Source organism: Muntiacus reevesi, chromosome 1 (assembly GCF_963930625.1).
Source record: "Muntiacus reevesi chromosome 1, mMunRee1.1, whole genome shotgun sequence".
Taxonomy (NCBI): Eukaryota; Metazoa; Chordata; class Mammalia; order Artiodactyla; family Cervidae; genus Muntiacus; species Muntiacus reevesi.
In genome coordinates, this window is record NC_089249.1 from 176,617,261 (window position 1) to 176,644,479 (window position 27,219).

General features: G+C 53.6%; 1 protein-coding gene across 6 annotated transcripts in view; it reads right to left on the bottom strand.

The window, feature by feature from the left end:
• The window catches only part of HDAC4 (histone deacetylase 4), a 284,862-nt gene that overhangs the window by 120,499 nt on the left and 137,144 nt on the right, over window positions 1–27,219 (bottom strand). For all 6 annotated transcript variants that reach the window (XM_065917180.1, XM_065917179.1, XM_065917181.1 and 3 more), the window contains one exon: window positions 19,085–19,156. In XM_065917180.1, the coding sequence (XP_065773252.1) occupies window positions 19,085–19,156 (72 nt within the window). The remainder of the gene's footprint in view (window positions 1–19,084; window positions 19,157–27,219) is intronic.

Consider the following 27,219-nt stretch of genomic DNA (forward strand, 5'->3'; position numbering starts at 1 on the left):
AATGACAACCCACTCCGGTACTCTTGCCTGGAGAATCCCATGGACAGAGGAGCCTTGCGGGCTGCCGTCTATGGGGTCGCACAGAGTCGGACATGACTGAAGCGACTTGGCAGCAACATTGGATAAAGCTGAAGAATTGTTCAGGTCAGCTCAGTCACTCAGTTGTGTCTGACTCTTGGCGATCTCATGGACTGCAGGCCTCCCTGTCCATCACCACTCCCGGACCTTGCTCAAACTCATGTCCATTGAGCTGGTTATGCCATCCAACCGTCTCATCCTCTGTCGTCCCCTACTCCTCCTGCCTTCAATCTTTCCTAGCATTGGGATCTTTTCAAATGAGTCAGTTCTTCACATCAGGTGGCCAAAGTATTGGAGTTTCAGCTTCAGCATCAGTCCTGCCAATGAACACCCAGGACTGATCTCCTTTAGGATGGACTGGTTGGATCTCCTTGCAGTCCAAGGGACTCTCAAGAGTCTTCTCCAACACCACAATTCAAAAGCATCAATTCTTTGGCGCTCAGCTTTCTTTACAGTCCAACTCTCACATCCATACATGACTACTGGAAAAACCATAGCCTTTAGACGGACCTTTGTTGTCAAAGGAATGTCTCTGCTTTTCAATATGCTGTCTAGGTTGGTCATAACTTTCCTTCCAAGGAGTGTTTTTATTTCACAGCTGCAGTCACCATCTGCAATGATTTTAGAGCACCCAAAAATAAAGTCTGCCACTGTTTCCACTGGTTCGCCATCCATTTGCCATGAAGTGATGGGACCAGATGCCATGATCTTGGTTTTCTGAATGTTGAGTTTTAAGCCAACGTTTTCTCTCTCCTCTTTCACTTTCATCAAGAAGCTCTTTAGTTCTTCTTCACTTTCTGCCATAAGGGTGGTGTCATCTGCATAAAAGAGGTTATTGATATTTCTTCTGGCAATCTTGATTCCAACTTGTGCTTAATCCAGCCCAGCATTTCTCATGATGTACTCTGCATATAAGTTAAATAAGCAGGGTGACAATATACAGCCTTGACGTACTCCTTTTCCTATTTGGAACCAGTCTGTTGTTCCATATCCAGTTCTAACTGTTGCTTCCTGACCTGCATACAGGTTTCTCAGGAGGCAGGTCAGGTGTTCTGCTACTCCCATCACTTGAAGAATTTTCCACAGTTTGTTGTGATCCACAGTCAAAGGCTTTGGCGTAGTCAATAAAGCAGAAGTAGATGTTTTTCTGGAACTCTCCTGCTTTTTCGATAATGTGACAGATGTTGGCAATTTGATCTCTGGTTCCTCTGTCTTTTCCAAATCCAGCTTGAACATCAGGAATTTCATGGTTTACGTACTGTTGAAGCCTGGCTTGGAGAATTTTGAGCATTACTTTACTAGAGTGTGAGATGAGTGCAATTGTGTGGTAGTTTGAGCATTCTTTGGCATTATCTTTCTTAGGGATTGGAATGAAATCTGACCTTTTCCAGTCCTGTGGCCACTGCTGAGTTTTTCAATGTGCTGGCATATTGACTGCAGCACTTTCACAGCATCATCTTTTAGGATTTGAAATACCTCAACTGGAATTCCATCACTTCCAGTAGCTTTGTTTGTAGTGATGCTTCCTAAGGCCCACTTGACTTCACATTGCAGGATGTCTGGCTCTAGGTGAGTGATCACACCATTGTGGTTATCTGGGTCATGAAGACCTTTTTTTTTAACAGTTCTTCTGTGTATTCTTGCTACCTCTTCTTAATGCCTTCTGCTTCTGTAGGTCCATATCATTTCTGTCCTTTATTGAGCCCATCTTTGCATGAAAAGTTCCCTTGGCATCTATAATTTTCTTGAAGAGATCTCTAGTCTTTCCCACTCTCTTGTTTTCCTTTGTTTCTTTGCATTGATCGCTGAGGAAGGCTTTCTTATCTCTTGTTGCTACTGTTTGGAACTCTGCATTCAATGGGTATATCTTTCCTTTTCTCCTTTGCCTTTGGCTTCTCTTTTTTTCTCAGCTATTTGTAAGGCCTCCTCAGACAACCAGTTTGCCTTTTTGCATTTCTTTTTCTTGGGGAGGGTCTTTATCATTGCCTCCTGTACAATGTCAGGGACCTCTGCCCATAGTTCTTCAGGCACTCTGTCTATCAGATCTAATCCCTTGAATCTTCAGTTCAGTTCAGTTCAGTTCAGTTGCTCAGTCGTGTCCAACTCTTTGCAACCCCATGAATTGCAGCACACCAGGCCTCCCTGTCCATCACCAACTCCTGGAGTTTATTCAAACTCATGTCTATCGAGTCGGTGATGCTATCCAGCCATCTCATCTTCTGTCATCCCCTTCTCCTCTTAATACCTTCTGCTTCTGTTAGGTCCATATAGTTTCTGTCCTTTATTGAGCCCATATTTGCATGAAAAGTTCCCTTGGTATCTCTAATTTTCTTGAAGAGATCTCTAGTCTTTCCCGTTGAATCTTACCTCCAAGACAGGCCCTTGACACTTACCTCCAAGTATCACTTCCACTGTATAATTGTAAGGGATTTTAGGTCATACCTGAGTGATCTAGTGGTTTTCCCTACTTCCTTCAATTTAACTTTGAATTTGGCAATAAGGAGTTCATGATCTGAGCCACAGTCAGCTCCTGGTCTTGTTTTTGTTGACTGTATAGAGTTTCTCTATCTTTGGCTGGAAAGAACATAATCAATCTGATTTTGGTGTTGACCATCTGGTGATGTCCATGTGTAGGGTCTTCTCTTCTGCTGTTGGAAGAGGGTGTTTGCTATGACCAGGGCATTCTCTTGGCAGAACTCTATTAGCCTTTGCCCTACTTCATTCTGTACTTCAAGGCCAAATTTGCCTGTTACCCCAGGTGTTTCTTGACTTCCTACTTTTGCATCCCCTATAATGAAAAGGACATCTTTACTGGGTGTTAGTTCTAAAAAGTCTTGTAGGTCTTCATAGAACCATTCAACTTCAGCTTCTTCAGCATTACTGGTTGAGGCACAGACTTGGATTACCGTAATACTGAATGGTTTGCCTTGGAAATGAACAGAGATCATCCTGTCATTTTTGAGACTGCATCCAAGTACTGCATTAATATGAAAATAGCATTGTTCATGTTTTGAAAACAAGAAGATCCCTGTCTTTTAGAGATGCAGGCCCTGGCACAGTTACAGATGATACGACACCCTGAGGGGGATTCGGCTCAAAGCATCCACGGTTGGAGGCAAGAGGTGAGGTGGGGCGCTGACCACACGGCTGAACAGGCCCTGGTTCTGCCAGGTTGGCTCACAGAACGTGAGGACGCCCTGCTGCTCGTCTTTCTGCTTCTGAATGTGCCGAAATACGTTTATGATACAAAATTAAAAAGGAATTTTTAACTACATTTCTAAACACTTTCTGAGTCAAAGAGGAAATACTAACAACCACTTAAAAATAAGCAGAATGGAAAGATAATGAAAAAAATTACCTAGAGTAACTTGAAAGTTTCTGGTCTTACTAGGAGGAAACTGACAAATTGGAATGATTATACTTGACAATAATAAGGATATAATTCATTAGCTAGATAGATGTATCTTTAGAAAAAACACTAGAACAAATCCAAGGAAAACAGATGGGAGGAGAAAGTAAACACATAGATAAATGGAAAATGTTCATTACTCTTACACACCAACACAGTAAGAAATTGGTTCTTTGAAAAGATCAATAAAATAGACAAACTTCTGTTAAGGGTATCTTGGAAAACGAGAGTAAAGCACAGACTAAACGTTAGGAACGTAAGAGGTCACCAAAAGTCAGATACAGCAGAAATGGGAAATACAACGACAAACCTGAAGCCAATCAATTAAAAAACCTACAGAAATAGACACACTTTTAGAAAAATATGCTCATTCTCTGTGAGGCTAGTAGAAAACCTTGTTACAAAAACCAAAGGCATTATAAAAAATAAAAATTACAATCCTGGCCATGAATACAGCCACAAAATTCCCAAATGAGTTATTAGCAAGCTTAATCTAGCAGTCTACAAAAAAAAAAAAAAAAAAAAGAAACTAAAGAACGATAATTGACCAAAATATGCAGCATTTTAAAATGAGAATGAAACATCTCTATAGAACATCTATAAATGTAATTCACTGATTAATAATGACATCATCATAATGAAAATAAGCATATTATATAATCCAACAACTATTCATTATAAAAGCTTTTAGCAAACTGTGAATAAAATTTCTTTAACCTGAAAAGGGGATTTCTTTAAAAAAAAAATAATACAGCAAGTATTGCTTTTAAAGGGGAATGCTGACTGAGACAAGATTCCAGGCAACACCACTGCAGAGGAGCTGGCTGAGGGGTAACAATATAAGCAGAAAGGCAAGAGACGCCACCATGATGCAGACTCTATAATCGTCAGGATAGAGCTCCTCCCCTGCTTTCCCTGGTGGTTTAGCGGTAAGGAATTTGCCTGCCATGCAGGAGACCAGGGTTCGATCCCTGGGTTGGGAAGATCCCCTGAAGGAGGAAATGGCCACCCACTGCAGTATCCTTGCCTGGAGAATCCCATGGACAGAGGAGTCTGGTGGGCCATGGTGTGAAGGGTTGCCAAGAGTCAGACATGACTGAAGCAGCTCGGCAAGAGACATGCACTTATTTACTCTCTTAGAGGAAAACAGAAAAAGCTTCCAGAACGCATTGGCTCTAAGTGACTAGACTGTACTCGCACTGCCCTCGGAACAAACAGCTGATGGCCTGGTATCCTCTGAGTGCTCACACCTGCGGGTGGGGGAGCCTGAACAGGGCGGTGTCGGCCTCCTGCACTAGACGCTCCGGCACCCGCAGCTTTTGCAGCCCCACCCACTGATAACCCGGCCTTCAGCACCTCCTTCGGGCCGCGTGGCGGTGGTTTAGCTGCTCAGTCGTGTCTCACTTTTGCGACCTCATGGGCTGTAGGCCCCCAGGCTCCTCTGTCTATGGGATTCTCCAGGCAAGAGGACAGGAGCGGGTTGCCATTTCCCTCTCCAGGGGATCTTCGCCACCCAGGGATCGAGCCCCCGTCTCCTGCCTTGCAGGCCGGTTCTCTACCACTAGCCACCAGGGAAGCTCTGATTTTTAACCCTGACGCGTCTCCTCAGCAGGGGCAGAGCTGGTACACGAAGGAAGGTCTGTCGGGGGACCTGGATCCTCAGCGATTCCCAAATGCCACAATCCCTGGTTTGGCTGAAGAGAAGGAAGTGGCAGAAGATGTGTCTAAACGAGTGTCCACTTCAGGCCTTTTCCCCTGCCACTAGCGCTATCACCCCCAAGACGGGTTCATTGAGAACACTCCACACACAAACAGAACCCCGTGGCCGCCCTGAGGACTCGGGTCAGCAGGGATGCTCGGGCAGAGCCGGGCCCCTGCAGCTGAGGTCGCCGGCCCCCGGGCGGGAGGGAGCACACGGGGTGGCCCCACTGGCCCAGCCCGGGTGCCGGCGGCATCGCCCAAAGAGCAGGTTGCTCGCCTCGCCTCGGCGAGGACCCAGCCGACGGGATCTTTGGGCCCTACTGCTAGACACCTCGGGGTTAACTTAAAGTTCCTCACGTTTTGCAGAGTTGTAACGAAACAAACCGAGGTGCTGGGGAAAGAACAGTGTATTTCCATTTTCTCCGCTTTCTTAGGAATCGGCCAATACTGCTTTAAGGTTGATAAATCAGTAAATGGTAGATGGTAAGTATACCATTTATATGTTATAAAGAGAATAGCCTGAATGAAAAATAGCACTGTAACTAGCAAAATCAGAAAGTGAACAAGAAGGAAAAAAAAAAAGGCCAAAGCATCTGTATGTGCTAATTATCTAATCTCTCACAAGGCATCCACAAACACTGCCTAAAGTGGCCGTGTCAAGAAACAGCCATTTAGCTAAATATATGGGCTTGTAAACAATCCCGCAATAACATGTGGAAATAGGATACAGCCTCCCAAGTGACCAGAAGGACAACATAACCACTCACCCTAAAACCAAAGAGGAGGCCAGAGAGTCCGCAGACAAGAAGTCAAAACCCAGAAGCACTCAACACAGAAAACAGAGCATACAAACTGGACAAAAAGCTCAGAACTAAATATATCTGTTGTGTCACCAAGTGCAAATGGAATCTACTCACACAAAAATGAGCAGATTAGGTAAAAAACAAAACAACAACTACTATCCACCTAGGAAGCATCCAGAACAGAATGGGCAAATAGCAACCGAAAGAAATTTGAGGTCAAAGCATCGGTATCGCAAAGGTCAGCCCTAAAGCAAAACCTAACCAAGATGAGGCCCATTTCACGTGTGTGTGTGTGTGTGTGTGTGTGTGTGTGTGAAAGTAACAAGATGAGGCCCACTTCACGTGTGTGTGTGTGTGTGTGTGTGTGTGTGTGTGTGTGAAAGTCACAAGATGAGGCCCATTTCACGTGTGTGTGTGTGTGTGTGTGTGAAAGTAACAAGACGAGGCCCACTTCACGTGTGTGTGTGTGGAAGTCAATCAGTCGTTCTTTGCGACCCCGTGGACTGTAGCCCACCAGGCTCCTCTCCTTGAATTTTCCAGGCAAGAATAATACAGTGGGTTGCCACTCCCTTCTCCAGGGATCTTCCTGACCCAGGGGTCAAATCCAGCTCTCCTGAATTGCAGGAGTAATTTTTTACCACTGAGCCACCTGGGAAGCCAGTCGGTACACCTGTTACGGTGAGAAAAGGGCGTCCTGGAGCTGTGTGTCCTCTAAGGAAAGCCAAGACGGACAGTGCAGAAAAGTCAGAAGAGACGAATGGAACACAGACCTGGCCGCAGGTCTGCACCTGCTCTGCCACGCTTGACGCCAGGGACATAAACCCTGAGCATACAGAGGACCTGAGTGATACAATCAACACTTCAGCCGAGCCAGCCTGTGAAAAGGCTGTGCCATGAGAGAATCTGTGATGTTTTCAAACTCCCACAGAACATTTAAGACGATCAAGCCACATACACAAAGTTTCCATATAAATACGCAGAATCCAATTTGCAGGCCCCAAGTCCTATGCACACTGCCACAGAAAAAGAAATCAATAAAAGCAGAAGAAAAGCAAAAATTCAACTGAACGCCTTTCTCTTGAACACTCCAAATCTGAAAGGAAAGAAAATTTATAAAGTAAATTCAATGAGCTCATCACATACTGAAAATTTCAGGAATGGATTACACTGAACTCAGAGAGTAACTTGCACAGTCTTACACATTTAAGTAACGTTGTTAAAAAGGAATCGAAACAATTAAGCACTGGACTCAAAAAGTTCGAAAAAGAACTAAAAAATTAAGCTATATCTCATTCAAGAAAAAAGGAGGAACAGATAATAAAGAGTAAAAGAAATTAAAGGAATTACTCACTCGGAAACAGAAAATCCATAGAATTGCTAAAACGAACCATGTGGACCAAGTTTGTCTGTGCTTAATGTGAGCAAAAATGTGGAAATGACAGCTGGAGGAGGTTGAAGAACCAGGCAGGTTGTAGCATTACAGACAAAACAAAACAGCCCTTTCCCTGTGGCAATCCTCAAAGATACACAAAATCAGAGATGACTGCCGGGAATACCTTCATATTCAACTTTCTACAATGATCAATATTTTGTTTCATCTATTAATATCGGTTTTTTTTTGGCAACTGCACGGAATAAAATATCTCAACTTTAAACTGATAAAAGATGGCAAATAATGAGCCATTTTTTAAAGACAGATTTTTCACATCCACAATCTGACTGTTGTTCCGTCGCGGAGTCGTGTCCGACTCTTTGCGATCCCATCCGTGAGTGCTGAGGGTAGGACACGGGAAGACAGAGCAAGCAAGAGCCGTTCCCACACACTGCTCCAAACGGACGATAAACCAGACGATCTCATCTTCAGCCGGACTTCACGGGTGTAGAGCCACCGCCGTACTACCCACCACCCGAGTCTGACTCTCATCTGGTCCGTGTCTTTCCAGGGTCGTGTTAGATGACCCGCTGAAACTCATGCTCTACCGATTGAGCTAGCCGGGCCTGAAGTGCAGGCGGACTCTTTACCATCTGAGTCGCTTGCGAGAGACAGGCTTTCTTTAACAGAGCCTCCAGAGTAATAAACACACTGTATCAACATGAAGACAGCATTCCAAACCTGAGTCTACGGAAAACAGAGTGACTTAGATGGCATGTGGGCCTCCAGGTACAGCCCTCTGGGTCCCCAAACCCCCGCCCCCATCCCCACCTCCCCCGGGCGGTTCTGGAGGAGGGTGGAGGGGACTCTGGCTCAGGGACACATCCACCGTCCTGCTGGTTTTCCTGGCTTCCCTGAAGCCCGTGGCGTTCTTTTCTGGGAATCTGGAGTGCATAAACAGAGCAAGCCATCTGCACTGGGTGCTCTGTGAGTCCAGATGAAGCCGAACGTCGGGTTCCCAGCCCCCTCCACTCTCAATCTCGGAACTTCTCCTTAAATCTCTTCAGAAAATCCTTTGCCTGTTTCTAATTTGTTCTGCATCCCCCAAGAAGAGAAACTGTCTTTGGGAAATATTTGCAAGCGCAAATTGAGCAAGAGGCTGTAAATAAAAACCTGGCGTGCAGTGGGGGAACTTGGCTTTCGAGAAGTGCACAAATGTGCTTCCGGGAAACTAAAAATAGAAGCAGGCCAGCTCGGAGCAAAAAAAAGGGGGTGGTGGGATGTGCTCTAAGTTCTCGCGTATGAAGGCAGCTGACGAAGACAAATGTGAGCCCCAGAGGAGGTGCCTGGTGGAGGAATCCAGCGGGGGCTCTGACTTTATGAGCAGGTGTGAGTGGACGAGAACTCTCACATGATTACAACGCAGGGACACAGTGAGACAGAAGCACCAGCATTCCATCCTCAAGCATTTACTAAAGAGCCCCCTTGTAGCCCCCAAGGCCCCAGCGGGGACGGCCATCCAGGCTGGAGAGTTCGCAGCACCTTGCCCGGCTGCGGACACTAGGTTCAATCCGGCCACACCCTGCAGCCCTGGGCCCTGCTCACCCGCCCACACTCTGGGCCTGGGCTGTGCTCACCCGACCATAAATCAGGTTACCCCTCCTGAAAGCCATTTGGTTTACCCTAAACCCCATGGATAAAAAACACATTATCTGAAAATTAAAAATAGTTTCGGTGGTCTAGGAAAGCCACAGATCTCCTCTGCAAGCGTCCTTGCCATTTCAGTTACATAAGGTCAAGTTTACATAACAGAGAAGAAGGCATTTCAGAATTTCCCTCTTAGCAACCCCCTAACGTTTGGTTATGGGTTTCACCTAACAGCTGGGTTGCAGTAGGAGCCAATATTACTTAATAGTAACAGTTGAAATATTTAAAAATAGAAGGTGTTTCTTCGACTTGGCAGCAGAGAGAGAAGGGAGGGCAGCAGGGGGTGAAGCAGGGAGCACCCCCAGCTTCTCGGGGGTGGGCTGGCCTCTTTCAGCAAGTGCCTCCTGGAAACCTCGCTGCTCAACAAGGAAGGCAGCATCCTTTGGGGGTCTGTGAGGTGGGGAGTAGGGTCAGGGGTGTGGGGATGTGGTGTGAGTGTGTGTTGGGGGTGGGAAGGGAAGGCGGTCAGGCTGGGATTTCAGTGTCTGAAAGGAACACCTGGGAGGCTCGTCAGAAATTCACGCACTTGAAGCCCCTGGTGGCTGAGAGTAAAGAATCTGCCTGCAACGCAGGAGACCCAGGTTCGGTCCCTGGGTGGGAAAGATGCCCTGGAGAAGGGCATGGCTACCAAGCCCAGTATTCTTGCCTGGAGAATCCCCTGGACAGAGGCGGCCGGCGGGCCACAGTCCACGGGGTCGCAGAGTCAGACACGGCTGGGACACGGCGGAAGTGACTGAGCCTCTGCAGCGTCCAGCACAGGTCACGGCTGAGGGGCCGGCCGGCTGGCAGAGTGCCCGTTACCGTGGTTCCCGCCGCCCCTACCAGCAGTGGTGCCAGCGCAGGGATGCCAAGCCCTCATGAGGGCGGTGGGCGGCCTGGTCCGCAGCGTGGAGTCCCTGGCTGGGAGAGTCTGTCCCGCAAGCACCATCTGGGGCGGGAACGCTGCCCGTGGGACGACACCACAGACGCCGTCCAGGACGCAGGCGCCGCGCAGGCCCCTCCCGCGGAGACGTCACATCCACGCGGGCCCCATGCAGCCACTCCAGGTCCTCAGCCCCAGCCCAGCCCCCTTCCAACGGGGGCTCTGAGAGCCCCTCTCCGGCACGCCCGTGATCCACCCCGGCCCTCACCGTCCCCGTGGGCGGCTTTGTCCCGGAGCTCCCATATCGGTTCCCGGCAGCTCCGCCTTCCCGATGCTCGGAGCTGAGACCCTGGGGCCCCGTCCACTCCCCAGCATCGCTCACGGCCTGCCTGCCTCTCGGCGAGTCCCCCACTTCCCCACGCAGGGCAGCTTCAGTCTGTCCCTGCGTCCACGCCAGCTCCCCCCCGGCCCACGGTGTAAGCTCCACAAGTGAGAGGGATCTCGGCTTTACTCATAAATATGTGTCCCAAGCGCCAAGGGTGCTGACGGACATCTGGGAAGCACGATCACTGTGGAGGGGATGAGCGAGTGGGTGAGTGGGACCAAAGCCGGCCCTCACCGTGGGCCTTTCCAGACCCCGTTATTTCAAACTGCAGAGACCCTTCCCCACAAGAGTCCCCCGTCCTTCCTTGCTTCTCCTCCTCCGCAGCACTGGTGACCTTCTAGCATCTGCTCGTGCCCTATACCGTCCACCGCCACCAAGTAGGATTTAATGACCGTATTTAGAATCCCGCGTCTGACAGCTAGAGAACACAACTCTTCTAAAGCACATACTGAAGAGTCATAAACACTGACCATAAAGAAACGCTCAGACAAATTCAGAGGCTTGGTACTCGCTACCCATAATACAATATATTAGAAACCAATGACAAAAAGATGACTTGAAAAACTCTACACCTCCAGATGAAAAACACTTGTAAATGTGTCACTTTTTTCAAAGAAAAAAGAAGCAGCAAAGTTTTCAAAGGCTACAGATTAGCCATTATCAACTAGAACTTGAATCCAACAAGTTGGAATTTACCAAAATATCTGCACTTGTCTTCAGAGAGAGCTCCATAACCTACCTCAAGAAGAAAGGCCAAAAAGTAAGTGGGTTAAGGGTGAGCGCTTTTCCAACGGACAACGTCAGACGTGGACGAGAGCTCACCCTGGCAGAACACACTCCTTTAGACACACGTAAGGGGTTCACAGACTCTGGCCACAACCCACTCATACCCTGCAGCCCCAAGAACAGAACAGAAAAGCTGGTTAAAAAAAAAGAGACAGAAAGACGAAACGCGCTCTACCCGCCGATGACGTGCGCACGCCCCCTCCCTTCCTGGCACGAGGCGGGCACCCAGCGCCCAAGTCCTGAGCTGGAACGACGTCGTGTCTTCCGCCTAATAACCACCTTCAGACACACCACGAGGACACCAGGTTTCACGCCACAGTTTCTGTACCAGTGAGACCGCAGGCTCACGGCGCCCGGCCCCCACTTTTTCCTGTAAGGCAGACAGACAGACAGTGGCCCACCTCCCCCCACCGGGCTCAAGTGGGCGCTGGCCGCTTCCGCGTCAGGGGCACCTGGGGCCCGAGGCCCTGCCCGCCCGCCTTCGGGCCGCCTTGCGGAACCGGGCCCTCTCATCCTCATGGCTCCCGGCCCCTCCTCCGGGCGCCCAGCAGGCTCTTTCCAGCTCAGGGCGTCTATGGCAACAACCACAATACAAACCTAATGGGGTGGGACAGCTGGTGATAAACATAAATAAGCCAAACAATCCAGTTCCACCCAGGACTGGGGAGGCCTTTATCTTCCTCCCTCCAGCACTGAGCAAGCTGAAAGGACACAGCTGGGAGCCAGGCCACCGCCCGCCGGCCGGGGCAGAGCGGGCCTGGAGGGGCGGCCGTGGGGGGCGCGGGAGGAGGGCTTGAGCAGCCAGCTTGGGACGGGGCACCCAGGGTCACGGCGTTGGGGGGTGGTTAAAGACGGCAAACAGAACACCCCTCCAGAGCCCACTAAAGCTGTGTGCATGTTAAAAAAAAAATCAGATACACAATTGCAGCTGAAAGGCAAGCCAGAAAGGACAGGGTTCTAGGAGAAAACACACGCGTGAACAAGGGGGACCATCAGACCAGATACCAGAGACCGAACCCAAGCTCGGGGATTCAGGAGGGCACGGGGCGCCCCCCAGACCCCTGCGCACCCTCCACAGCGGGGCACTGGAGACTCCTCTTCCAGGAGGGCGAGGGTGCCGCGGGGACGGCACTGCCCACCGACACGGGCGGCCTGGGCCCGCCTCCCAGCCCTGCGGAAGACATGCCTGAGCAGGGCAGGGGGCCCTGGTCTCCAGGTGCCCTGCCCTGAAGGGGAGCAGACAGGCCAGGAAAGCCGTCATCACAAGGCAGACCCAGACCGACAGATGGCAGGACCCTGCAGGGAACCTGCTGCCCAAGGAGAAGGGAGCCAGCCAGCAAGGCCGTCCCAGAGAGAAGGGCGGCGGTCAGCGCCTAAGACCCCGCACTCCCAGCGCAGGGGCCCGGCTCGGTGCCTGCTCAGGGAACAGATCCACCTGCCACAACGACGACCTGGTGCAGCCAGATAAATAAATGTTTTTAAAAATAGAGAGAGAAGGGTGGCCCCCCTGCCTGGATGTCCCTCAGGGAGGAAGCCGACCTCAGCAGACAAGGGGGCCGGGCCTCAGGGTCGGGAGGGAAAGCGCTTCCCAAAGCTACCAGAGCAGCACCTGGTTTGGTGAGACGCGAGCGAAAGTAACTGGGAAACACCAGAAGAAAGGACGCAGCAGGAAAAGAGACACGGGAAGCGGTCCCAGGAGCAGCGGCAGAGCCAGAGGGCGCATGTTCCCTTCTCTGCAGACCCAGCTGGGTCCGCAGGCGACCAGCCCATTCGGAACCGAGGGATCCATAAAAGGCGCGATGGTGCAGACAGCACGGTGGGTGCAGCTCTGCCCCCATGGGCGTGCAGCTGCAGGCACGCTCTCGGCTCTGCTCGGGGCCCTGGGGACCGACTGTCAAGGCCAAAGGCAGCAAGTAACAGCGGGAGGCGGGAGGAGGGGCTGGATTTAGGTCCAGAGGCAGAAATGCCAGCACACGCCTGTCTGTCCTCTGGAGACACCATCCACGGCGCAGAACCCACGGCTTTCTCCCGTGAAGAACCACCGGGAAGGTATGCACTTGCTCGCCTGTAAATCCCACCGTACAGTGTTCCTCCAACGCAGGGGCGAGGCCTCCAGCGGGAGCGGGGGGCGCTGAGCCCCGAGTCCCTCCTCTCTCGGAAGCTCAGTCCCCAGGCAGGCAGCGGCTCCAGGGAGCACTCCCTCGGCCCAAGCGCTGAGGGTGGCGTGGCCGCTGGTGGTTGAGCTGCGGGGGTTCTCATGGCTGCCGCTCAAAGCCAGACATGCACCTGCGCTGCCATCGGCAGGGAGGCCCGGACCAGCCAGCGGGTCTGCGGCAACCAGAGTTCCCTCTCTGTGGGCAGACCCGTGCGCTACGTGGGCATGAAACAGTCTGGAGGTCTGGACTCAGTGCAGCAGAGAGCAGGCCTGCCTCAGACGTGATTCAAAGAAAAAGACCGAGCAGGTGCGACGCCTCATGCTCAACGTAACTCCAAGCGCTTTGTTATTAAGCTTCTCTACACCGGCTGGTTGTGCTTCGTTTTAAACAGCTGTCCTGGGGGACGGGGGCGTCATTAAGGCCTCTGGGCTGGTTGCGGGGGGCCGCAGTCAGGCTGGAGACGGCAGCAGAGCTGAGGAGGGGGGCACTGGGATGGGCAGACCCGAGGGTGCCAATGAGCCGGGGGTCAGCGAACAGAGAAGGATGGGAAGCATTTCATCCCTCCCAGCCACCTGCGCTCTGGGCCCCCGACACTCTGCCAGGCTGAGAGAGGACGTGCTGGTGGCTCGAGGACACACGGCCTCGGGGAGGCAGCAGACGCCACCACCCGGGCCCCAGGTGTTGCATCAGCTGGGCCACTAAGCTTCCCTGGTGGCTCAGACGGTAAAGCGTCTGCCCACAATGTCAGAGACCCGGGTTCGATCCCTGGGTTGGGAAGATCCCCTAGAGAATGGATTGGCAACCCGCTCCAGTATTCTTGCCTGGGAAATCCCATGGACGGAGGAGCCTGGTGGGCTACAGTCCATGGGATTGCAGAGTCAGACACGACTGAGTGACTGACACAGCTGGGCCAGCCCTGACCCTGCACCGGCTTCCTTACCACGGAGCCCCAAAGCGGAGGGCAGAGGTGGAGCCTCCAGAACCGGGAGGAGGAAGGAGAAGAAACGGGACAAAAGACAGCCTGGTTCGTGCCATGTGAGAGGCTGCGAGCAGAGGGGACAATTCCCCGGCCCGCGGAGAGCAGAGATGAGCAGCGTCAGGATGGACCCAGGACGAGGAAGCCGAAGTCCGCTCTCCCTTCCCGCGCTGAGCAGGCGGCAGCCATGGGGGCCCCGAAGCTGGCCATCAGGCCTTCCCTGGGCCCCATCCCGGCCCCAGGAGCCCAGCCTTACGGGAAAAACACAGAAAGGAGGGCCCACGGGAAGTACGACTGGTGAGGCTTTGCTGCAGGGATTACAATCCCGGGATGAACGGGGAAGGCGCAGCGCCAGCAGCTTCCCCCAGGCCACGTGCGTCCTCACCTCGGCACCTGCCCCGCCTCTCCTCTCGCCAGAGCAAACTCACGACAAGAACGGCAAGACGTGCCTGGGAGGCATCCTGACTTCTGGCCAGCCTCCAGTGGTCCCTGCTGCAAAACCCGAGGAGAGGGTCAAGCGATTCAACAACCCTTTGACGGGGCGGTGGTCCGACACTTGGGAAGATTCGGGATTCTGAGGCTGGAGCCAGATCTCACTTATTCAAAACGGGTTTGGGTAAGTTCTCCAGAGATTCGGTAGTGTCTTCAAGTTTCCATAATTCTCTTTTAAAAAATGACACCCTTGTTACACAGCCTTGAAAGGAAAGCTCGGGAACTCTGATGGAAACGCACGTTTACAGTGAGGGCCACGGTGCCCACAGCGAGGCTCCTGTGTGGTAGGCACCTCGTCCTAGCAGCTGGGCTGGCCCAGGGGTCCCCGGCCTTCTCTGAGAGGCGGCCCCTGCAGGGGAACCTGCCGGCTGACCCTGGGGAAGCCAGCTTGCCCCTCGCCTCCACTGGGGAGCGGGCAGTGAGGGCTCAGGGCCCTTGGGGGCCACCACAGCGTGTGCCCAGACGAGCCTCTCGTGGCCCCCGGGGCTGCTTCCTCCACGTTGCACCCGGGAACAGGGTCTTCTCCTCCAGCCCCCGCACCCATCGAGGCGCGGAGCGTCTCCACAGTCCGGCTCCGAGGGAGCTCGCCTGCCGGGTCTGCAGCCAGCACCCCACACACCCACCACGAGGCCTCTTTTCTAGATTAAACATGCGCTGCTTTTATAATCAGGAAAAAGCATGCTGCTTTCAAAAACAGATGAAAGTGATTTAGGAATGAAGGACAGAAGTACTTGTTGAGTCCCCTGGCACAGCGGGCATGCAAGCTCTCTGCTAGAGGCCCAGCTCTCGCCTCCTCCTCCGCCCTCAAGTCCCACGTCTCTCCCCACCAAACTGTGAGCTTCCTGGGAGCTCGCAGGGTGCCCGCCACTCTGCCTGCACCCCAAGTCCCCACCAGGAAGGAAAGGACAACCCCCCTAGGAGGGAGGAGGTGGTGTTGCCTCGTCCGCAACTGTGACATTCCACTTCATCCAAAAAATGAGGAAATACGATGCCAACAGAGATCCCGAGGTCGGGAAGATCCCCTGGAGAAGGGCATGGCTACCCACACCAGTATTCTTGCCTGGAGAATCCCACAGACAGAGGAGCTTAGAGGGCTACAGTCCACGGGGTTGCAAAAGAGTTGGACACAAATGAGCGTGTACACACACACACACACACACACACACACACACAGCACAGAACAGTACTGGGGGTGCTGTTAGGACCCAGTGGGAGGCAAACGGTTATATGTTTTCCCCCCTTTTATAACTATTCACAACTAAAACCTTTAAAACAAGGGGAAAAAATGCAAAAAAGGAGGAAAGGCTTGTTAACATATAAAAAGTTAAGCGGGAAGGTGGAGAAATCAGAAGGAACCCCAAAACAAAGAGCATTTTAACTTGTGCAGTCTACAATACAAACGTTTCTAGTGAAAGAGAGATTCTTGTAAGAATGATCTCAAGTCTTGAGTCAAGATGGCCCACAAATAGAAGGGATGAATCGTGCTTTTCTTATTTGAAGTAAGACTGTGTTTAAAGAGAACCATTGTCAGAAAGGCTGTCGAGAGGGCTGCCTTTCACAGCCAGGAAGAGACAAGAAATGCACAAGATGGAGGTGGGGAGGGCCACGTGGGCACTTGCCCACTCACGGTAAAAGGCGTACATTCACGGGAACAAGTTCCCACAGTGACTGCTGGAGTAATCCCTGCAGACTATACAGTTTGTTTTCACACCGCCGAGTGTCAAAAGAGTACTTTAAACTCAACCGTAAGGAAAACGCGCGACGGCAAACTGGGATTGACTTAAAAACACACCTGAAAATGTCTCTACTCCCGAATCATAAAAATGTGGCTCTAGGACGTTCCTGGTGGGCCAGAGGTTAAGAATCCGCCTGCCAAAGCAGGGGATGCAGGCTCGATCGCTGGGTCCTGGAGGAGTCCACATGCCACGGGGCAGCCGAGCCCGTGAGCCACAACGATCTAGGCTGCGTGCTGCAGCTGCTGAAGCCCGTGCGCCTAGAGCCCGTGCTCTGCAAGGAGAAGCCTCCACAATGAGAAGCCGGCACACCCCAACTGGAGTAGCCCCTGCTCGCTGCAGCAGAGACTCAGCGCAGCCAAAAATAAATAAATATTCTATTTAGATGCGGCTTGACAGAAAGTGTCAACACTGATTTTCAAATTATTCTATAGGCTGAGATTCCTATTTCTTTGTTGAACATATTGTACAGTGCTTATATTAATGGTGAGTGTGTGCTCGGTCATGTCTCCTTGGGACCCCATGGACTGCAGCCCACCGGGCTCCTCTGACCAGGGGATTCTCCAGGCAGGAATACGGGAGTGGGTTGCCATTTCCTTCTCCAGTACAGTGCTTAGAATGACTGAAAACCGAGTTTTAAAGAATGCCCTTCGCTTCAGCAGCTTCTGAGGCGGAGCTCACGGCGACGACTCCGTGGCCAGCGTGCGGCACGGGCGCCCCCCCGGCGCCCCTCCTCCTGCAGACAGGTGCTCACGGGGGCCTCTTCTCTGGGTTTTAGGGCCACACTGCGCACACCGACCCGCGGGGTCACCAGCGAGCACAGGTCACCCTCTGACTCTGACCAACAGAACCTGGAGGTGTGGGGCTATGGCTCCCGTACCCTGGGGCCCCCTCCCCGACATGCCATCTCTCGAGTGGGGGCCTTCCCCGAAAGAAAGAAAGAGAAGGGGGCAGCAGATCACAGGGGCTGTGCTGGGAGCAGAGCTGGCACCGCCATGGCCGTGCTTCCACGCTGTCTTCAGCATCCGGCCGCCGGGCGTTTACCTGGGGCCACCGGGAATCAGACTCAGGCCTGGTCTCTGAGAGTCCTGCAGAGACGACGTGACCACCCGTCCAGGACCGAAACCAAGACACTGGCCAGCTGGCCTGAAGTCACCCAGGCGGCGGGTCCCCAGGATCCCAGGCCCACCCCCCCCCCCCACCCAGCACTGGGGTCCGTGTCTGGACACGGAGCTGGGAGGCCCGCATGAAGCCTCCACCAGCACGATGTGCTTCCCGAGCCGTGAGGCGCACGGGGAGCCGCCCACTCTCTGGCTCACTTGGGAACCACCTTTTCACAGTCTGTCAAGCTACTGAAACCCCCTCCACCCACACCTGGGCAAGCGGCAGGAAACTGCCTGGAGAGGCCGGAGCTACACAAGGACTCGGGGTTTAAACCAAAGCCGCCCTGGCCAGACAGACTCAGGGAAAGGGAAAAAGCCGCCCTGCTGACTCTGCGGGGCTCAGACAGGACAGAGGAGCATTGCCAGCTGCTAGTTTCAGCCCTCCCCCACGCTGCCCCGGCATCCTCGGTGAACAAGAGAACCTGCTGGACAGGTGGGCGCTAGCCCGGGGCCGCGGCACCTTCGAGGAGCACTGCAGACAAACAGCCCGAGCTGTGTGTCGGGGGAGACGCCACAGACAGTGCTTGGCAGGCCTCCGAGAGCCGCTGAGAAAGAAGGAGTCTCTCCTGTGACACTTCCAGCTCAGGCCTCGACTTCTTTCTAGCTGGATGGGGAGGTGCGGCCACAGGCGGGGCTCCGCGTGCCCCTCCTCGTCCCAGCCGGCCCTGCCCACACAGACAGCAGGCACAGTGGGCGCAGGCAGGCTGGCGTCCAGGGGTGCCACGGAGCGTAAACCACAGGGACGGGGGCCTTGCCTTCAGGACACGGCCAAGCCAGGCCCGGCAGTGCTGACCTCAAAGCTGACAGTGGCTCCCTTACATCCACCCCAGGCCTTCACGGGGCCTGTTTTATTCTCCGTAAGGCCAAGGGGCCCGAGAGGAGCGGATCCAGTCTCCGAGCTGAAATCCCGGAGGATACCAGATGGAGGGTAAACATTTTACAAGAAGGAGAAAGAAAAGCTTCCACAGCCGTGCAGGCTGGGAAAACACTGCCCAGGGCATGGCATGCAGAGGCCTCACGCAGGGAAGGGGAAGTTCCTGATCACAGCCGATGCGTTTGCTAATTGCAGAAGGAGAGCTGCTTCAAGAAACATCTAGGACACTTTCCCCGGAGTCTGGGGCCCTGGACCCAGTGAGACCTGCCCCGCGGTGTCCCCAGCTCAAGTGCAGGGCTCCCTCCTGCGAGGCCTGGAGTTAGACCCCAGACGAGCAGTTCTGGCCTCTGGGAAGAACACACCGTGTTGGAGCTCAGGACACAGGGGACCCGGCACTCTCTGCCACTTAAGTAGCATCAAGCCGCGCCCCTCTCACATCTAAAAACCAGCCCCTATTTTACCCCAGGAAAGAGCACCTGCCCACCTTGGACCTGAGACCCCACCCCTTTCTCTCCATACCCTCCAGGACCGTGGAGCCCCAGACACCCCTTCGGAGGCGCCCAGCAGGGCTGGGGGAGTAAACTTACCAGTGCTGGGCATGTGGTTCACGCGGGCAGGGTTGAGCAGCTCCACCGGCTGGTCTCGGCCAGAAAGTCCATCTGGAGGACAGAGAAAGCATTTGGCTTCAGAAACTGCTCGCGATTCAATGGAAGTATTTCACACGCGGAGTCTGCAAGGAGCCCTTCCCTGCAGACAATGGGAACGCATGTGTCCTTCTCACTTTTAAAGGAGACAGGTTCTATTTTGATTTGCGGAACTTCAGAAGAAAAGACCCCATGCACAACAACCCAACCAGCTCGCATCTCCAACAGAGCAAACACCAGTTTCTAGCCTGCGGGCGTCTGGCCGAGCCGTCGTGGGTTCCTCCTGTTCAACAGCCAGCTGATAGGCATGGAGCGTTTCTGGAGCGACCACGAGCAGTAGGACAGTACAGCCAGAAGAGCGGCTCACCGTCTTCCCAGACACAGCCCGGGGGCCCCGCAGAGAGCACGCAGGCTGCTCCCGCTCTCGGGACAGGCAAGGGAACTAAGACTCGCAAACCCACTCCCGGGAAAACACCGGGCCAGGCTCCTACAGCCAGAGGGACCGTTTCCTATGAGTTTACCTTTCGACTGTGTTCTGACCGCAAAGGCGGCAGAACCGGAACCACACTTGCCCCTCACTCGGCATAGGCTGCCATCAGACCACGTTTGCTCACAGATGAGAAGGAAACGCTGGGAAGACGTCCAGGAATCACACTTGGGATGTAAAATTAGCTTCAACAATGGGTGTGAACGCCTGTGGTAATAAGGGCATCATCACAGACGCTGGCGTGTGGTCACTCTCGCTGCTGACTTTGGGAGAAATCACTGGTTTCCCAGAGCAGCCATCGGCTCCCTCGGGCCAGCTTACAAACTGGGGCAAAAGCAAGTAACAGCAGGTCTACTGACTCGGTACCAAAGCCCTGCTTTTCACCCCAAAGGGACGTCACCTCATGGCCTCCGAGTGCATTATCCCATGACCCTGGTGTGTGTTTGGAGACGCTCAAAATCCAAGGACAAACATAACGACCCTGAGGAGACCCCGCAGGATTTCCTGAGTCCTGGAGACCCTCCCGAGGATGCAGGGAGGCCTCTGCGGCATCGTGGGCCTGGAGCTCTCTGCTCAGCGTGGCGGACCCCACACACGAGCTGCCGGGTCAGGGACGGGGACTGCTGGGCTCCGTCCACGGGCTGGACCAGCCTGTGCTTCACACACGGCAAGTCCAAGCCCCACGCGGACATCCTCCCAGCCCTGCCGAGCGAGGTCAGACAGGAAAGCTGCGCGGGAAGACTGTTCCACCTCGGCGTGAGGGCAGAGGAAGTGTCCTGCCTCTCGGGAGGCATCACCGTGTAAAACCCTCTGAAGGCTGACTCTGCCGAGGGGCTGTCGGGGCTGGAGCACAGCTCCGGCGCCGGCAGCGTGAAGCCAGGAGAGCCCGCGGGGTCGGACACATGGCCCACCTCTCCCAGCTCCTCCACAGACCACCGTCAGCTGAACGCCACCAGCAATCTCCGCGCTCCTCACTCCAAAAGGGGGATCTCAGAGACCCAGACGTGAGAGGTCTCCTCGCAGAAGGTAGCAGACAGGACAGCAGGGGGCAGGACCTGAATCAAGGCGGGACCTCAAGATGAGGCCACGTAGAGGACAAACGTGCCTCCACCCCTAAAATGCCTGCCGGCGGCTCCGGGAGCCCGAGGCTGCCAGTCCAGGGCATGTGGCCCTGCACAGGAGGACTCCTAATGTCACAGGGCGGCGACCCAGGCTGAGAACACGAGGCGAGCAGGGCCCCCTCCAGCCCCTGGGGGATTCAGACCCAAACGCAGAGGAAAGACGCATCAGGTCCACAGACAGGGGCGGCAGGGCCCAGTGTGGACAGGCGTGCTCAGGCACGGAAGTCAGCCCCGGGGACGTCACGCTGTGTCACCTCGGTGACCAGAGCTGGTGACGAGTACCCCCAAGGGCCTCACAAATCCAGGTCCCGGTCTCAGGGCTCACAAATCCTCACAATGGACTGCAGCACGCCAGGCCTCCCTGTCCGTCATCAACTCCCGGAGTCCACCCAAACTCCATCGAGTTGGTGATGCCATCCAACCAACTCATCCTCTGTCGTCCCCTTCTCCTCCTGCCTTCAATCTTTCCCAGCACGAGGGTCTTTTGCAATGAGTCAGCTCTTCACATCAGGTGGCCAAAGTATTGGAGCTTCAGCTTCAGCATCGGTCCTTCCAATGAACACGCAGAACTGGTTTCAGAGAGCACAGCTTCCTTCTTTAAAGTCACATGTATCAGTCTTTCTTTTACAGCTTTTCCTTTTTGTGTCAGGTTTAAGAAGCTCTTCCTCATGTGGAGGTTGCAAAGATTCTTCACCTTACTGCCATCTGAAAGTGTTGTGGTTTTTCCCTTTTGTGTGTAGATCTCATCTCTCTAGTATTGATTTTGTTTATGGTATAAAGTACATCTTTTTTTTTTCTCTATGAGAACAGCCAAGCCAAATGTCCCATTACCATTATTAAGAAGCCTTACTTTGAGGACCTATCGGCAACATGGCTTCTGTTACAAGCAAACTTCTCTCCTTTAGGCCAACTTGTTTATACCCATGCCAATAATCACACTAGCAGCCATAACTTGACACCAGGTCTTACCACCCGGCCAGGTGGGAGCCTCTGCCTTCTGCAGATTCACCCTGGGCGGTACTGGGCCTTAACCACAGAAATCTAAGAATCGGTTAAGTCCCAAAGAAAGAAAAAGACACAGGTGGGGAGACAGAGAGAAAGAACGGAGGGCGTTGTTTTTTTCAAACTAAAATGTCTCTTATTAATCCGTACATGATTCAAATGCCTCCTCCCCCCACAAAAAACAGGCATTGCGGTCTCTTCCCCAGCGCTCCCCTCGGCCCCCGGCTCAACACCTCACAACAGCGGCGGCTGGAGCGGAGGAACAGGGCGAGGGGGTGCTCACGCCGATCGAGCCGGGCCCAGGCTCCCGGGGCCCCGTTCCACACGTCCGACTGCAAGGCAGAGCTGGGGCGCCGGCGGCCTCCCCGTCCTCCTGTGAAGAAGGGGAGGAGGAGAGCTCGGGCGATGAAGAGCCTTTCCCTCGGCCTGAGGACAGAGCCTGCTGCCTCCTGATGGGCCTAGAGCTGGGACCCCCTCGGTGCCCCGGCCCCCTGTGTGAAGGGCAGTGGGGGGACGGGATATGCACTGCGAGGGGCTGAGAAGAGAGAGAACCGGGGAGGGAGGAAAGAAGAAGAAAAAGAGCCCTGACTGGGACCGCATCGTGACCAGACTTCGGGAGCAGAGAATCTTGGCAGTACCGTGTCTCCCAACCCGTGAACACGGAGCATCACTTCATCTCATTTCTCTCAAAACAGTTTTAGACTTTTGAGTGCAGAGATCTTGAACATCTTTAGATTTATTGCCAGACACTTGACACTTGAAGTAAAATATTATGTAACCCATGGACTGTAGCCCACCAGGCTCCTCCATCCATGGGATTCTTCAGACAAGAGTACTGGAGTGGGTTGCCATTCCCTTCTCCACGGGATCTTCCCCACCCAGGGATCGAATTCAGGTCTCCCGCATTACAGGCAGACGCTTTACCCTCAGAGCCACGACAGAAGCCCCAAAATATTATGTATAGTACTTTAAATTTTAATTGCTACTTGCTGGTATATAGAAACACAATCAATGTTTATATGGTAGCTTTGCACTATAGCAGCTTGCTAATCAACCCACATTCATTCTAATCATTCACCTGAAGTTATTTTGAACTTTATACAGGCAGAACGACGTCACTTCTGATAATGACTGTTTGGTCTTCCTTTCCAGCCCTGAAGCTTTTTAATGTGTTTTTCTCACCTTATTCTACTGCTCAGACTTAGGGTACATTATGGAACAGAAATAGTGAAACGGAACACCCTTGTCTGGCTTGCCATCTTACTGGGAATGTTTGCCACTATTTCACCAGCAAGTATAACATTTGTTGTCGGTTTCTGACATAAGTTTATTAGTTTAAGGAAGCTCCCTTCTATTTCTACTTTGCAAAGTCTACTTTAAAATCATGTGTGTGTGCTTAACTTTATTAAGCTTCTCTGTATCGATTCATGCAGTTAAATAATTTCCCTTTTCATCTGATAATTTCCTTTTCTCATGTCCAACCAACTTGCATTTCTGGGATAAATGGACTTGGTCAGGTCCAGTGAGTTTGGAGACCAAAGCAAAGGCTAAAGTCATAGAGACAGATGCAATCTGAGTGAGGTCTGGAACCTGTTTTACTTTTGATTCCAAAGCGTTGGCGACCCAGCCTCACATTTCCGCCTTAGTTCCCCACGTGCTGTGTTGTCGTGTACGTGAAAGAACAGGAAAAGGTACTATTTTGAAAGGTGCTCAGTGGGACTTTTTCAATGTAGGACTTTTTCAAAATGAAGTGGGGATGACAAGGCTGCCTGTCACCCAGTTGATTTTCCTTTAATTTTAAAATTGCTTTATTATCCTTATTGCTACTTCACTTATTTTTATTTTTTGGCCGTGCCGTGAGGCATGTGGGATCTGAATTCCTTGGCCAGGGACTGAACCCGGGCCCCGGTGGTGGAAGCGTGGTGTCCTGACCCCTGGACCGCCACGGAAGACTGTCACCCATCGAGGGACAGCAGCACTCACCGCCCCCCATCTCACAGAGCCGTTTCAGGCACGAGGCCACGGAATCCTTGGCCTTCAGCAGCAGCTCATCCCAGCCCACCTTCCTGGCCCCCTTTATGCAAACTTTTTATTTTCTAACAATTGTGGATCTGCAGGAAAATTAAACAGTATAGAGAGTCCTCACACACCCTGCGCCCGGCTTCCCCCGGGATAGTATCTCGTGTTAGCCTGTCTTCCGCGAACGGAGGCCCACATACCACTCAGGCTCCTGTTTTCCCCTCACACTCTCCTGTCATCCCAGGACCCACACCCCAGGACCCCATATGACATGTACTGGTCACGTCCCCTCAGGCTCCTCCCGGCTGCGACAGGCCCTGGGACATTCTCAGTCTTCGATGACCTTGGCAGTTGAGGAGGGCGGGTCAGGCGGTCTGTCGAGTCCCTCAGCTGGGATGGTCGGACGGGCTCCTGGCTGGACCGGGGCTGCTCGGTCCACAGGAGGACCATGGAGGTGAGCACCGCGTCCATCCCGTGACACCACAGCCCGCCAACACGGCCCGCCACGCGGGTGCTGGCCCTGACCACCTGGGTGGACGTCCGTCTGTCAGGCCTCGCCACAGTAACGGTGCTCGCTTCTTCCCCTTCCACACTGGGCTCTTAGGAAGAAAGCCACTATGCGCTGCCCACACGAGTAAAAAGGGCTCGAATTCTCCTCCCCACACTTCTCAGGAGCTAAGAACAGCGGACCTGCTCCAGAGGAGGCCGCAGGAACACAGGGGACCCAGGGCAGCGCGGTCGTGGGACCCCCGGGAGGAGGCAGGAGCGGGTGCAGGGGGGCAGGGCCCGGCCGGAACCCTGGCTGGGGCTCAGCGGGGCGGGCGGGAGGCCGGCCCTCGGTCTGTGTCTCCCGGAGGCACTTGGAAGGTCAGCGTGTGAGTTACTTCTGTTCCTCCAGGGCTCCAGAGCCTGGAGAGAAGCTGGCACTTCTCAGTAAGAATGACTGCCTTAGTCCCCCCTTTCCCCTCCCTCCCCGTGAACGTAGGTATTACAGGGAACTTGCTAGAAGGTCTGCAAAGGAAAGAGGGCTCCTCCCCAGCATGTGTCTGAGTTTGGGGTTTCCCTCTGCCCCCTGGATCCTTAAGGCTCCCAGACACACGTCTGTGATGAGGGGCTGAGAGTGAGGTGGCCCAGGTTCCTGGACCACCTGGGTCCTCAGCCGAGGAGAAGGCTTCCAAATCTGGAGCCGCAGGTGGGCCGGGCCTGGCAGGCCGGGGTCGTCGGAGGGAAGGCGCTCACTGTCCTTGGTGTGAGGCCACCATGAGGACTGATGCTACCGGACAGACGCCCCGGGTCCTTCCAGATGGACTCGAGGAGAAAAGGCAGGCCCCTGCGCTGGAGCTGTGTGTGTTGCTGTGTGCGCTGCTTTCAACTCGACAGAAAAGAGCTTTCCAAACACCGGTCCCCCTTTGTAAGAAGGACAAAAGCAGCAGGCAGTCCTCGCGTCTGGCCAGAGGCTTGCTGACCGAGCCCCAGTGAGGAGGGAATGGACCGGCCTGGGCGGGAGGCGGGGTGCACAGGGCAGGGTCTGCGGGCCAGGCTCACCCGCTGACCCCCGCCCTGACCTGGGGAGAGCTCGGCCCCTCCCACGCCGTACAAGCCCGTGCGGAGCGTGTGGGGTGTCGCAGGACGCCAGCGTGCCCCACACCTGACCTGTGGGCCTGGCGCCCTCCTACTAGGAGTGTGACCCTCTTGTTCATTTACACCACGGAAGGCGGCTCAGGAGACTGAATGTCACAGCCACAAACGACTCACGAGGTCAGAACACACTCGCATCCCCCCAGCCCCCTTTGCCTGACGTGGAGGGGTCCCCGGCGCCTTCTCCTGCAGGGCTCGGCCCCTCCCATCCTGGCCCCCCACCCCTCAGCTCCCTGCCTCCTTTGCCAACAGGCCCTCTGGCACCCCTCTCCCTCCCAGGTCACGTCCCATGGGGCCCCCCGCCCAGCTGATACCAGCGCCACCCCAGGCTCCATGAACTCAGGAGGGGCCAGGCGGGCGCCTCCCCCGTGAGCTCTGCTAAGAGCCAACAGCATCCCGAACCATTAGATGCTTCTTGTCCTCATCATGCAAGTTGTGGAAGAATGGCCCAGTTCTATAATAAAGCTTATGTGTGCCCATTAATGTGAATTAAACTTTAATGAGCTAAGTGTTATGAATTCCTGAGGCACGTCCAATACAGTTTGCAGATATTTATTAAGAGAAAATAAAAACTGAAGCGGGACCTTCTTCCTCTAGAGCAGTATTTTTCCTGCCGGAAAAGCAGGCAAACTTCACAAAGGTCAAGGCTGATCTATGAGGTTTTCTTGTCCTTACCCTGAAAATTAAATCTCCTCCAGCTGGACATGACTGAGCAACTTCACTTTCACTTTTCACTTTCATGCATTGGAGAAGGAAATGGCAACCCCCTCCAGTGTTCTTGCTTGGAGAATCCCAGGGACAGGGAAGCCCGGGGGGCTGTCGTCTATGGGGTCGCACAGAATCGGACACGACTGAAGCGACTTAGCAGCAGCAGCAGCAGCAGCAGCAGCTAGCTACCAGATTATAGGAAATACGCATTTAAAGGAACACGTCCAAAGGCCAGCAGGAGGCTCTGATCAGGCGGGTGGGAAGGAGAGGATGGCACGTCAAATGCCCCGGCCCCCCGTGGTGGTGGGCGAGCCGCCACAGGGTCGGGGCTGCAGGTCAGGGGCTCAGGGCCAGGTCTGCCTCTTGACTTGAAAAAGCGACAAAGACAAGCAGCAAAAGTGGAGCACAGCTTGGGTGTAAGATGATATTTGGGAATTATTATTCATTTTGTTGAGTGTGATGAGGGGATTATATCTGTTAGAAACACACACCAAAGTATCTATGGGAAAGTGCTATGACATTTGTGATTTGTTTTAAATTCTACAGGAGATAAAGCTTGGGGGAGGGGAGCCTGATGAAGTGGGAATGGTCAGAAAGCTCGGGGCTTTGATGGGCACAGGGGGCTCTCGCTACACCAGCTAAAGTCCATCTTTTTTTTCCTGGAATTCTTCACGGTAAGAGTTTCGGCGAGGTGCCAAGACAAGCCCTCGCTTCCTGTTCAGTAGCATCTGTCCTCACTTCACACAAGCCAGAGCATCGGTCTAACCAGTTCTCTCACTAACATTCCTAACCTTCTCCAGTCGATTACCAGCCCCTGGCTGTGCAGGCAAGCGGACCCTCCAAACACACATGCAGCTCAGCGAAGGGGTCAAGAAATGGGTATTTCCTGCCATATCCGCAAACACGGATGCCACGGTCATCAGCGACCAGGCCCTCCAAAAGTGAATTTCTGAGTCCTGAGGGCGCTGAGGAAGGAGAGCAATACCTGCAACCTGGCAGCCACCGGGCTGCAGGGAGGACTCCCTGAGGGGAGCACCCTGGAGCTCTGGATGCTGGCCCGAGAGAGCTGGGGTGCATGTGAAAGGGGTGACTTCAGGGAGCCC